This window comes from Procambarus clarkii, chromosome 75 (genome assembly GCF_040958095.1).
Source record: "Procambarus clarkii isolate CNS0578487 chromosome 75, FALCON_Pclarkii_2.0, whole genome shotgun sequence".
In the NCBI taxonomy this organism is placed as follows: Eukaryota; Metazoa; Arthropoda; class Malacostraca; order Decapoda; family Cambaridae; genus Procambarus; species Procambarus clarkii.
Genome location: NC_091224.1, coordinates 19,506,248 through 19,519,484, shown reverse-complemented (window position 1 = coordinate 19,519,484; position 13,237 = coordinate 19,506,248). Strand labels below are relative to the sequence as shown.

General features: G+C 47.8%; 1 protein-coding gene across 1 annotated transcript; it reads left to right on the top strand.

Moving 5' to 3' along the window:
• The first annotated feature begins 6,909 nt into the window (after nucleotides 1-6,909).
• LOC138357040 (uncharacterized) lies at nucleotides 6,910-8,361 on the top strand. Its single transcript, XM_069313580.1, has one exon. The coding sequence runs from the start codon at nucleotides 6,910-6,912 to the stop codon at nucleotides 8,359-8,361; it is 1,452 nt and encodes a 483-aa protein (XP_069169681.1).
• Nucleotides 8,362-13,237: the final 4,876 nt, after the last annotated feature.

Here is a 13,237-nt window from a genome sequence, read left to right as displayed (position 1 = left end):
GTCATTACACAATCTTCGGGGGTCATTACACAATCTTGGGGACATTACACAATCTTGGGGTCATTACACAATCTTGGGGGCTCATTACACAATCTTCGGGGGTCATTACACAATCTTGGGGACATTACACAATCTTGGGGTCATTACACAATCTTGGGGGATCATTACACAATCTTGGGGTCATTACACAATCTTGGGGGGTCATTACACAATCTTGGGGGATCATTACACAATCTTGGGGACATTACACAATCTTGGGGTCATTACACAATCTTGGGGTCATTACACAATCTTGGGGGATCATTACACAATCTTGGGGTCATTACACAATCTTGGGGATCATTACACAATCTTGGGGATCATTACACAACCTTGGGGGATCATTACACAATCTTGGGGGATCATTACACAATCTTGGGGTCATTACACAATCTTGGGGATCATTACACAACCTTGGGGATCATTACACAATCTTGGGGGATCATTACACAATCTTGGGGGGGTCATTACACAATCTTGGGGATCATTACACAATCTTGGGGATCATTACACAATCTTGGGGTCATTACACAATCTTGGGGGATCATTACACAATCTTGGGGGATCATTACACAATCTTGGGGATCATTACACAATCTTGGGGTCATTACACAATCTTGGGGGATCATTACACAATCTTGGGGTCATTACACGATCTTGGGGTCATTACACAATCTTGGGGGGTCATTACACAATCTTGGGGGTCATTACACAATCTTGGGGGGTCATTACACAATCTTGGGGGATCATTACACAATCTTGGGGGATCATTACACAATCTTGGGATCATTACACAACCTTGGGGGATCATTACACAATCTTGGGGTCATTACACAATCTTGGGGGATCATTACACAATCTTGGGGTCATTACACAAACTTGGGGGATCATTACACAACCTTGGGATCATTACACAACCTTGGGGGATCATTACACAATCTTGGGGTCATTACACAACCTTGGGGGATCATTACACAACCTTGGGATCATTACACAACCTTGGGGGATCATTACACAACCTTGGGGGATCATTACACAATCTTGGGGTCATTACACAACCTTGGAAGGTCCTTACACAATCTTGGGGATCATTACACAATCTTGGGGGGTCATTACACAATCTTGGCGGGTCATTACACAACCTTGGGGTCATTACACAACCTTGGGGATCATTACACAACCTTGGGGTCATTACACAACCTTGGGGATCATTACACAATCTTGGGGGGTCATTACACAATCTTGGGGATCATTACACAATCTTGGGGGGTCATTACACAATCTTGGGGGGGTCATTACACAACCTTGGGGTCATAACATGATGCCTCCAATGCCTAGACTGCTTTATCCAAGGCCTTTACCTTAACCACTATTCCCCCCCCCTCCCCCACACACACACACACACAACAAGCTAACAAGGGTCAGAGCCCAAGGCGTGTCAATTACAGCTTTACGCTCGTCATAAAAGAATCAATGATTGGCATGATTGTAATTTGATCTCTCGCCTTGTTTTTCCGCTTCATCATAATTCCCCAAATTACTGTGTTACCTAATCGCCCCTCTCTCTCTCTCTCTCGCGAGAGAGGGGTGTTCGGCGCGGTTGGTGGAGGGGGGGTGGTGGTAGGGGGGTGGTAGGGGGGTGGTAGGGGGGTGGTGGAGGGGGGGTGGTGGAGGGGGGTGGTGGAGGGGGGGTGGTGGAGGGGGGGTGGTGGAGGGGGGGGGTGGTAGGGGGGTGGTAGTGGGGTGGTAGGGGGGTGGTAGGTGGGGGTGGTAGGTGGGGGGTGGTAGGGGGTGGTAGGGGGGTGGTAGGTTGGGGTGGTAGGTGGGGGTGGTAGGGGGGTGGTAGTAGTGGTGGTGGTAGTGGAATGACTTAGGAACACCAGTTCGACGTTTTCCTACAACGTCTGAGACAGAAACGTTTCGCTAATGCTTTTTCAATTCTACACACACATCCTGTGACCCAAAATGTTTCCTCTGTAATTGCTATTTGTGACCGGGATAACGCGATATCATTACCGTTGTCACTAGGGATAACGCAAGTAAAAACGCACCGTAAAAAAAAGCAGATGTTCGGATGTCAAAACATCGCAAAGTTCGTCGTACGACCCATAAACGTCCAAACCGCGTATCGTACGATCTAAGGGGTCAATTGCCATGCATTTTTCAACACCTGTCTGTGCAATTAAGAGCAGATATACGACGACAAACACCTTTATATAAAGGGCACAAAACACCTCCCCCCCAAAAAAAAAGACCTGTATATACACGACCCTCGAACGACGCCAACAGAACGTCGTTAAGACCGTCCGCGAACGACCTTCGCGCGACATAAACAAAATAAATGACCGCCCAACGACTCACGCCTCCCCAAGTACGTCGCGTATGCGCGAACGACACTCCACTCGACGCATTTTAAGCTGTCGCGCGACCGCGAAATGACCGCGAAACGGCCCCTCGCGTGACGCATGCATCATGTTTCACCGTGCCCATCCCAGGTGTCGTGGCAGTCAAGAAATTACCCCGTAATGGGTTTCACCGTCAACATGACGCCTTGAATTACCCGCCGAAGGCCCGGGCTGGCGTTATATGAGAGAGCGGCGAGTTTTTTATGACACGCCAAGTGTCATGTGGCGTGTCAACGTCACCCTTGACACGCGGCCGTGACACCTGTTATTGCCGAGGTGCGTGGGGCAACGGGGTGGTATTTTCGGTCCGCCTTCAGGCAGGAGTGTTGAATCTGTCAGCTTTTGCTGGACAACTCTTTTTTTTTTGGAGGGGGGGGGGGGGGTCATCGACGCAACAGCCGCATGACAGGGACACATGACAGGGACACATGACAGAGCCACATGACACACCCACATGACACAGCCACATGACACAGCCACATGACACAGCCACATGACAGAGCAACATGACAGAGCCACATGACAGGGCCACATGACAGAGCCACATGACACAGCCACATGACAGAGCCACATGACAGAGCCACATGACAGAGCCACATGACACGGCCACATGACACAGCCACATGACAGAGCCACATGACAGAGCCACATGACAGAGCCACATGACAGAGCCACATGACACAGCCACATGACAGGGCCACATGACAGAGCAACATGACAGGGCCACATGACAGGGCCACATGACAGAGCCACATGACAGGGCCACATGACACAGCCACATGACAGAGCCACATGACAGAGCCACATGACACAGCCACATGACAGAGCAACATGACAGAGCCACATGACAGGGCCACAAGACAGAGCCACATGACACAGCCACATGACAGAGCCACATGACAGAGCCACATGACAGAGCCACATGACACGGCCACATGACACAGCCACATGACAGAGCCACATGACACAGCCACATGACAGAGCCACATGACAGAGCCACATGACACAGCCACATGACAGGGCCACATGACAGAGCAACATGACAGGGCCACATGACACAGCCACATGACAGAGCCACATGACAGGGCCACATGACAGAGCCACATGACAGAGCCACATGACACAGCCACATGACAGAGCAACATGACAGAGCCACATGACAGGGCAACATGACAGAGCCACATGACAGGGCAACATGACAGAGCCACATGACAGAGCAACATGACAGAGCCACATGACAGGGCAACATGACAGAGCCACATGACAGGGCTACATGACAGGGCACATAACAGAGCAACATGACAGAGCAACATGACAGGGCCACATGACAGAGCCACATGACAGGGCCACATGACAGAGCCACATGACAGAGCCACATGACACGGCCACATGACAGGGCCACATGACAGAGCCACATGACACGGCCACATGACACAGCCACATGACAGAGCCACATGGCAGGGCCACATGACAGAGCCACATGACACAGCCACATGACAGAGCCACATAACAGAGCCACATGACAGGGCCACATGACAGAGCAACATGACAGGGCCACATGACACAGCCACATGACAGAGCCACATGACAGAGCCACATAACAGGGCCACATGACAGAGCAACATGACAGGGCCACATGACACAGCCACATGACAAAACTACATGACAGAACGACTTGTGTGAGCTACATGTGACACCACCATATGAACCGTTTACATAATACCCCCCCTCCCCCTCCCCCCCCCCCCATATGACACCACAAGACACCCTGATGCACGAAAAATACATCACTGGCAGTTGTCGGTGTTGTATAAGAAATGTATTCCTACTGTTGGTATTCCTGTTATCACTACTGTTGTTACTTAACTAATCTTGTTCCTCTTGTTTCTGCCGTTGCTTTTATTAATGAGTTTACCACACAAGAGTCACGCCACACACCTTAAAGAGCTCACTAAGAAGCTGTAAGAGCCTTAAGAACAACTTGGCTAACATCTGGACTCACTTTATAAGTGGGGTAACCACTTTTATCTTCACTGTAACTAAGTGGTTCTTCCTTCTTTCAGTAACGAGGCGTTGTCAAGTACTGCAGCTCTTGATCTTAGCGAGACGTTGTCAGGTGGTTCGCTATCTTAGAGAGTTGGTTAAGTGGTTCGTTATCTTAACGGGGTGATTAAACAGTTCGTATTTCAACGAGGTGCTTAAGTGGAACCTTTATCTTAACGAGGTGGTTAAGTAGTTAGTTATCTTAACGAGGTGATTTAGCAATGAACCAATATTATACTTTTGTAGACTTTTTGTTGACTTTTATTATATTAAATTTGGACTATTTGTGTGTGTGTGTGTATATTATATATATATATATATATATATATATATATATATATATATATATATATATATATATATATATATATATATATATATATATATATATAAAGGTGGGGGGGGGTTAAACAAGAGAAATATGAGCCCCTTATCATAGAGGTCAATAATAGGCGCGGTTGTGTTGGCCGGCCGGTAATGATAGCCATCGTCTCCTACCCCAAATGGGCGGTTCGGTAATTGAATTTGATTTGGCGACCAGCCGCATGTACCATCATCATCCCGCGACCTGCCGCATGTGTCTGTCTGTCTGTCTCTCGCGGCCAGACAGCTTAATCAGAGAGTATAGGCATCTCACGGACCCTCGGGCTCTCGCGCGCGTACACGCATTCACATCAGATAATTATATTATATACACCATATGTATATTTATATATGCATACGTTGTATGTATATGTGTATGAGACATATATGCTTCCTTGTTCGGTATTGTGTTCGTGTTATACATTTCCTGTAGAGGGTCCGTGGTGGGGTATTAGGTGGAGGAAACAGGTGGTGATGAGGTAATTTGTAGAGGCAAGGGACAGGAAGGTGACTACAACATGGAGGGGTGGATGGGGTGAGGGGGGGGGCAGGGGCCGGAGGGCAGGGGGGTGGAGGGCAGGGGGGCAGGGGGGCAGGGGCCGGAGGGCAGGGGGGTGGAGGGCAGGGGGGCGGCAGCGTCAGCAAGAGAGCAAGGAGACGTCCCAGAAGTCAAGAGCTTCACCTGACAGATGACAGACGGGAAGCGTTCTCGTCGTCAAATGACGGATAACGTCCCCACGACGCAGTTTTGACGTATGAGGCAAACCTAAAGTTCTAACTAACTAAAGGCTATAAAGATTTGCAGCGTGGACAAACTGCAAGTAAGCTTAACTTTTGCAGCTGGAGGCAAGTTATTAAGCTTGGCAGATGAGGGGAGAACTTAATCTATATATATGAGATAGAATGTTTATGGTTTGAGGCCAAATGGATGGGGGGTTAGCCTTATTAGACTTTGCAGGGTTACTGGTGATGTGATGGGGAGTGTAATAGCGCGAGGGTCACCCCCCATGCCTCCCTACCCCCTTTCCCTTTTCAAGTAGATCTAACTATGTATCTTTTTCACGAAATCTGGGGAAATGAAATGTTCTGCGCATAGTCCGTAGACTTTTTGTGAGGTTCATCAAATGGTTATCTTGAGATGATTTCGGGGCTTTTTAGTGTCCCCGCGGCCCGGTCCTCGACCAGGCCTCCACCCCCAGGAAGCAGCCCGTGACAGCTGACTAACTCCCAGGTACCTATTTACTGCTAGGTAACAGGGGCATTCAGGGTGAAAGAAACTTTGCCCATTTGTTTCTGCCTTGTGCGGGAATCGAACCCGCGCCACAGAATTACTAGTCCTGCGCGCTATCCACCAGGTTACGAGGCCCATTGTGATGATATCCTCAAAATGCTTCCGGAGTCTGCCAGTGCAGACTGCCCATCACATGCCACTATATGACTAACCATCCTGTGTGATGGGGATTTTTTAAGCATCACCTAGTTAGCTTTTTTGACACACTGTACTCCACTTCATATAGTCTAGGGCAGCTGCACTAATGCAGATGTACCTAATGTATTAATAAAAAAAAATGTGATGTTCAGACGACAAATTTGCATTCTGGGGCACAACTTTTTTAGTTACAGGGAAGGGTATAGTGTGATGGGGAAAATATAGAAAGGTGTATAAGGGAGATGGGGAGGCTGTGAAGATATTTACAGTAATAAGGACAGTGTGTACTGAAGATGGTCACTGCGACTGTGAAGATCCGAGCCCCGCCGGGTTCCCCCCCCCCCCCCTGGTAAGTTACCTAGCAGTAAAAGAAAAATCAAACGTAGTTAAAACTAGCAATTTGTTCATTTACCATAACCTGACATATGACAACAGCAGAAAATACCTGCCGATGAAACAGGTTGGTCTCTGAGGCTAGGTAATGATAGTAGAGGCATCCATCAGTCTCAGGAGACTATGGAGTGGCGCTCTGATTGTCGGTCTGGAGTGGCCTCTCCAGGGCACAAAGGTAGCCTCTCCAGGGTAGGTTGATACGGGGTAGAGGCACTAGATATCAGCGGTAAACTGATGATGGTAGAGGCACTAGATATCAGCGGTAAACTGATGATGGTAGAGGCACTAGATATCAGCGGTAAACTGATGATGGTAGAGGCACTAGATATCAGCGGTAAACTGATGATGGTAGAGGCACTAGATATCAGCGGTAAACTGATGATGGTAGAGGCACTAGATATGAGCGGTAAACTGATGATGGTAGAGGCACTAGATATCAGCGGTAAACTGATGATGGTAGAGGCACTAGATATGAGCGGTAAACTGATGATGGTAGAGGCACTAGATATCAGCGGTAAACTGATGATGGTAGAGGCACTAGATATCAGCGGTAAACTGATGATGGTAGAGGCACTAGATATGAGCGGTAAACTGATGATGGTAGAGGCACTAGATATCAGCGGTAAACTGATGATGGTAGAGGCACTAGATATCAGCGGTAAACTGATGGTAGAGGCACTAGATATCAGCGGTAAACTGATGATGGTAGAGGCACAAGATATCAGCGGTAAATTGATGATGGTAGAGGCACTAGGTATCAGCGGTAAACTGATGATGGTAGAGGCACTAGATATCAGCGGTAAACTGATGATGGTAGAGGCACTAGATATCAGCGGTAAACTGATGATGGTAGAGGCACTAGATATCAGCGGTAAACTGATGATGGTAGAGGCACTAGATATCAGCGGTAAACTGATGATGGTAGAGGCACTAGATATCAGCGGTAAACTGACGATGGTAAAGGCACTAGATATCAGCGGTAAACTGATGATGGTAGAGGCACTAGATATCAGCGGTAAACTGATGATGGTAGAGGCACTAGATATCAGCGGTAAACTGATGATGGTAGAGGCACTAGGTATCAGTGGTAAACTGATGATGGTAGAGGCACTAGGTATCAGCGGTAAACTGATGATGGTAGAGGCACTAGATATCAGCGGTAAACTGATGATGGTAGAGGCACTAGGTATCAGTGGTAAACTGATGATGGTAGAGGCACTAGGTATCAGCGGTAAACTGATGATGGTAGAGGCACTAGATATCAGCGGTAAACTGACGATGGTAAAGGCACTAGATATCAGCGGTAAACTGATGATGGTAGAGGCACTAGATATCAGCGGTAAACTGATGATGGTAGAGGCACTAGATATCAGCGGTAAACTGATGATGGTAGAGGCACTAGATATCAGCGGTAAACTGATGATGGTAGAGGCACTAGATATCAGCGGTAAACTGATGATGGTAGAGGCACTATATATCAGCGGTAAACTGATGATGGTAGAGGCACTAGATATCAGCGGTAAACTGATGATGGTAGAGGCACTAGATATCAGCGGTAAACTGATGATGGTAGAGGCACTAGATATCAGCGGTAAACTGATGATGGTAGAGGCACTAGATATCAGCAGTAAACTGTTGAGCAACAACACCAGGAGCAGTAGTAACACCAGTAGTAACAACACCACCTGAAGCAGCAGCAGGACATGTGGCTCTGAGATCACACTGTATCGGCACGTAAACCCCCAGGCCAAGTTAGAGCAAGAGGAAGACCTCAATACACCGAGACAGAGAGAGAGAGAGAGAGAGAGACAGACAGACAGACAGAGAATAATAGACATAAGTGCCCACAAAATGGCAATAATAGGAATTGAAGGAGTGATCAAACTTGAGACTAAGAGAAGTAAATCAGTGACTCGTCAGAGATAGTATCAACAAGACCGTAGCATCACACAGCATCCGGTCATCTCCGGGAACCAGATGCTCAACGGGAGAAACATAAATTACACCGCCCAAGTGTAATTACCATGCAAGGTGATGGAGAAGATCGTGAGAAAAAACCTAGTAACACATCTGGAGAGAAGGGACTTTGTGACACCATCAACATGGGTTCAGGGAGGGTAAATCTTGCCTGACTGGCTTAATAGAATTCTTAGATCAGGTGACAAAGATTAAACAAGAAAGAGAAGGATGGGCGGCCTGCATTTTTTTGGACTGTCGGAAAGCCTTTGACACAGTACCTCCATAAAAGAAATGAACCCAAATGAACCACAGAGATATTAGAAAGAACTTTTGTAGTGTCAGAGTGGTTGACAAATGGAATGCATTAGGAAGTGATGTGGTGGAGGTTGACTCCATACACAGTTTCAAGTGTAGATATGATAGAGCCCAGTAGCCTCAGGAACCTGTACACCTGTTGATTGACAGTTGAGAGGCGGGACCAAAGAGCCAGCGCTCAACCCTCGCGAGCACAACTAGATGAACACACACACACACAGTCCCCAGTATCCATTTCCCAACGTCATTTAACATTTAGCTTTACACTGTGCTTGGATTTGATTTGACTGATTTAGCTGTCACTTATGCGTTCTGTTTGACCGGAACGAGCATTGTGGATTCGCCCTTGTACACCCAGAAGTAATTGGGCACCTGGTTGTAATCCTGATTATCCATCTCTCTCTCTCCCTATTTTATTAATCTTATTTATCTCATTTTGTGGATTATCGCTCCGTATTCACAGTTATTCAATGCCATCCTAAATACCTGCACTTGTGTTCTCATGCTACCGTGATATTGTCATAGTTGTGGAGTAACTGTGAATGATGTAGTAACTAGTTGTTGAGTAACTGTGAATGATGTAGTAACTAGGTGTCGCGTAACTGTGAATGATCAATTAACTAGGTGTCGCGTAACTGTGAATGATCAATTAACTAATTGTCGAGTAACTGTGAATGATCAATTAACCAGTTGTCGCGTAACTGTGAATGATCAATTAACCAGTTGTCGCGTAACTGTGAATGATCAATTAACCAGTTGTCGCGTAACTGTGAATGATCAATTAACTAGTTGTCGCGTAACTGTGAATGATCAATTAACTAATTGTCGAGTAACTGTGAATGATCAATTAACTAATTGTCGAGTAACTGTGAATGATCAATTAACCAGTTGTCGCGTAACTGTGAATGATCAATTAACCAGTTGTCGCGTAACTGTGAATGATCAATTAACCAGTTGTCGCGTAACTGTGAATGATCAATTAACCAGTTGTCGCGTAACTGTGAATGATCAATTAACTAGTTGTCGCGTAACTGTGAATGATCAATTAACTACTTGTCGAGTAACTGTGAATGACACGATCCTCCCCGCTCTAAATTCACGTTGAACTGGGTTTTGTGAAGTTCATCGTTCTCCATAAAACTTGGAGATTGGACTGCTAATCCCTCTTTCGAAAAACTTGAATTACGTTTGATTAGTTAACGTGACCGGTCTGTAATCTTCGCCGCTGACCTGCTTTACTACCTCCCTTGTGCAGTGGAGTTCCTCAAGGGGAAGTTGTTAAGAGTTGAATTACCAGACGGAGTTAATGAAGAGACCACAGACAAACAGGAACAAGACTGAGAGGTCAGAGGTCATAACGACAGCAGTTAATAAAGAGATAAAAAGAGGGGCAGTCCAGAGAGGTGAAAGAGGGGGGGGGAGGGTGGGGGAGGGGATTTAACGACATATAGTAGGCGTCCATCAGTCTCAGGAGACTATGGAGTTGCACTCTGGTGTCGGCCTGGTCTGGAGTGGCCTCACCAGGGCGCAAAGCCAGGGTAGGTCGATTCAGAGGAGAAGCTGTTACCCATGCAGCAGGTCCCCCCCCCCCCCCTCTCTCCACGGTGCTGAAAGTCTCCAATGGAAAGGCATACGCCAATAGGATTGGCAACGCAAATGAAGGGGCAACAGACGAGAGTCAACAGAGAATAACGGGTTGCCACAACAGTGAGACAGGGGGGCCCCCCTTCCCCGCTACCTTAAATCAGCCAAGGTAGAGTGTTTACCGAGCGATTAACTCTGGTCGTCGCCGCCGCCTCACACCCACAAACAATAGCACGTGGCCGCTCGTGATGAATGATGATGATAACAAAACTAGCTGTATGAATCTTCCAAAACAATCACACACACTCCACCTGTCGCTGGCAGTTGCTTTAAATGGCGCAATAAGTAGCCGGAATGATTACACTTAATTACCCTTCCCCCTCCCCCCCCCCGACCCTAGCTTCCCCTCCCCCCCCCCGACCCCCCCCCCCCCGACCCTAGCTCCCCCAAACTATATATTGAAAAATATTTAGAATCTTGCAATTAATGGCCGGGCTGTGTGTATTCACCTAGTTGTATTCGCCTAGTTGTGCTTGCGGGGGTTGAGCTTTGCTCTTTCGGCCCGCCTCTCAACTGTCAATCAACTGTTACAAACTACTAATTCAGCCCCCCCCCCCACACCCCACACACATACCAGGAAGCAGCTCGTAGCAGCTGGCTAACTCCCTGGTACCTATTTTACTGCTAGGTAACAGAAGGATCAGGGTGAAAGGAACTTTGCTCATTTGTTTCTGCCTGGTCCGGGAATCGAACCCGGGCCACAGAATTACGAGTCCTGCGCGCTGTCCACTCAGCTACCAGACCTGTGTGTGTGTGTGTGTGTGTGTGTGTGTGTGTGTGTGTGTGTGTGTGTGTGTGTGTGTGTGTGTGTGTGTGTGTGTGTAGCCAGAACGCACTTCTGGACCTACTATGCAAGGTCCCGATTTGCCTAATAGGTCAAGTGATTTTCTTTATTTAAACATAATTGTTTCCAATTAGTTTATTTGAATTATTCTTCTTCATATTATTATTTGCCAATCTTTAGTTGTTTCAGCCTTGTACATCCAGAAGTAATTGGGTACCTGGTTGTAACCCGATTGGCGGGTTGTGTTCCAGGGTAAACTAGTAGGGTAAGGCTTACCATGAGCTATGGGAAGGGAAAGCTCTCAGCCAGCTAACAGGAGTCAGCAGTCGTCTGCTCCTGTACCCACCTGTGTGTAAAACTAGTAGGGTAAGGCTTACCATGAGCTATGGGAAGGGAAAGCTCTCAGCCTGCTAACAGGAGTCAGCAGTCGTCTGCTCCTGTACCCACCTGTGTGTAAAACTAGTAGGGTAAGGCTTACCATGAGCTATGGGAAGGGAAAGCTCTCAGCCTGCTAACAGGAGTCAGCAGTCGTCTGCTCCTGTACCCTCCTGTGTGTAAAACTAGTAGGGTAAGGCTTACCATGAGCTATGGGAAGGGAAAGCTCTCAGCCAGCTAACAGGAGTCAGCAGTCGTCTGCTCCTGTACCCACCTGTTTGTAAAACTAGTAGGGTAAGGCTTACCATGAGCTATGGGAAGGGAAAGCTCTCAGCCAGCTAACAGGAGTCAGCAGTCGTCTGCTCCTGTACCCACCTGTGTGTAAAACTAGTAGGGTAAGGCTTACCATGAGCTATGGGAAGGGAAAGCTCTCAGCCTGCTAACAGGAGTCAGCAGTCGTCTGCTCCTGTACCCACCTGTGTGTAAAACTAGTAGGGTAAGGCTTACCATGAGCTATGGGAAGGGAAAGCTCTCAGCCTGCTAACAGGAGTCAGCAGTCGTCTGCTCCTGTACCCTCCTGTGTGTAAAACTAGTAGGGTAAGGCTTACCATGAGCTATGGGAAGGGAAAGCTCTCAGCCAGCTAACAGGAGTCAGCAGTCGTCTGCTCCTGTACCCACCTGTGTGTAAAACTAGTAGGGTAAGGCTTACCATGAGCTATGGGAAGGGAAAGCTCTCAGCCAGCTAACAGGAGTCAGCAGTCGTCTGCTCCTGTACCCACCTGTGTGTAAAACTAGTAGGGTAAGGCTTACCATGAGCTATGGGAAGGGATAGCTCTCAGCCTGCTAACAGGAGTCAGCAGTCGTCTGCTCCTGTACCCTCCTGTGTGTAAAACTAGTAGGGTAAGGCTTACCATGAGCTATGGGAAGGGAAAGCTCTCAGCCTGCTAACAGGAGTCAGCAGTCGTCTGCTCCTGTACCCTCCTGTGTGTAAAACTAGTAGGGTAAGGCTTACCATGAGCTATGGGAAGGGAAAGCTCTCAGCCAGCTAACAGGAGTCAGCAGTCGTCTGCTCCTGTACCCTCCTGTGTGTAAAACTAGTAGGGTAAGGCTTACCATGAGCTATGGGAAGGGAAAGCTCTCAGCCTGCTAACAGGAGTCAGCAGTCGTCTGCTCCTGTACCCACCTGTGTGCAAAACTAGTAGGGTAAGGCTTACCATGAGCTATGGGAAGGGAAAGCTCTCAGCCTGCTAACAGGAGTCAGCAGTCGTCTGCTCCTGTACCCACCTGTGTGTAAAACTAGTAGGGTAAGGCTTACCATGAGCTATGGGAAGGGAAAGCTCTCAGCCTGCTAACAGGAGTCAGCAGTCGTCTGCTCCTGTACCCACCTGTGTGTAAAACTAGTAGGGTAAGGCTTACCATGAGCTATGGGAAGGGAAAGCTCTCAGCCTGCTAACAGGAGTCAGCAGTCGTCTGCTCCTGTACCCACCT

What these genes read in the sequence shown, in the direction of transcription:
- LOC138357040 (XM_069313580.1), top strand. Translation starts at nt 6,910, where the DNA reads ATGGTAGAGGCACTAGATATCAGCGGTAAACTGATGATGGTAGAGGCA.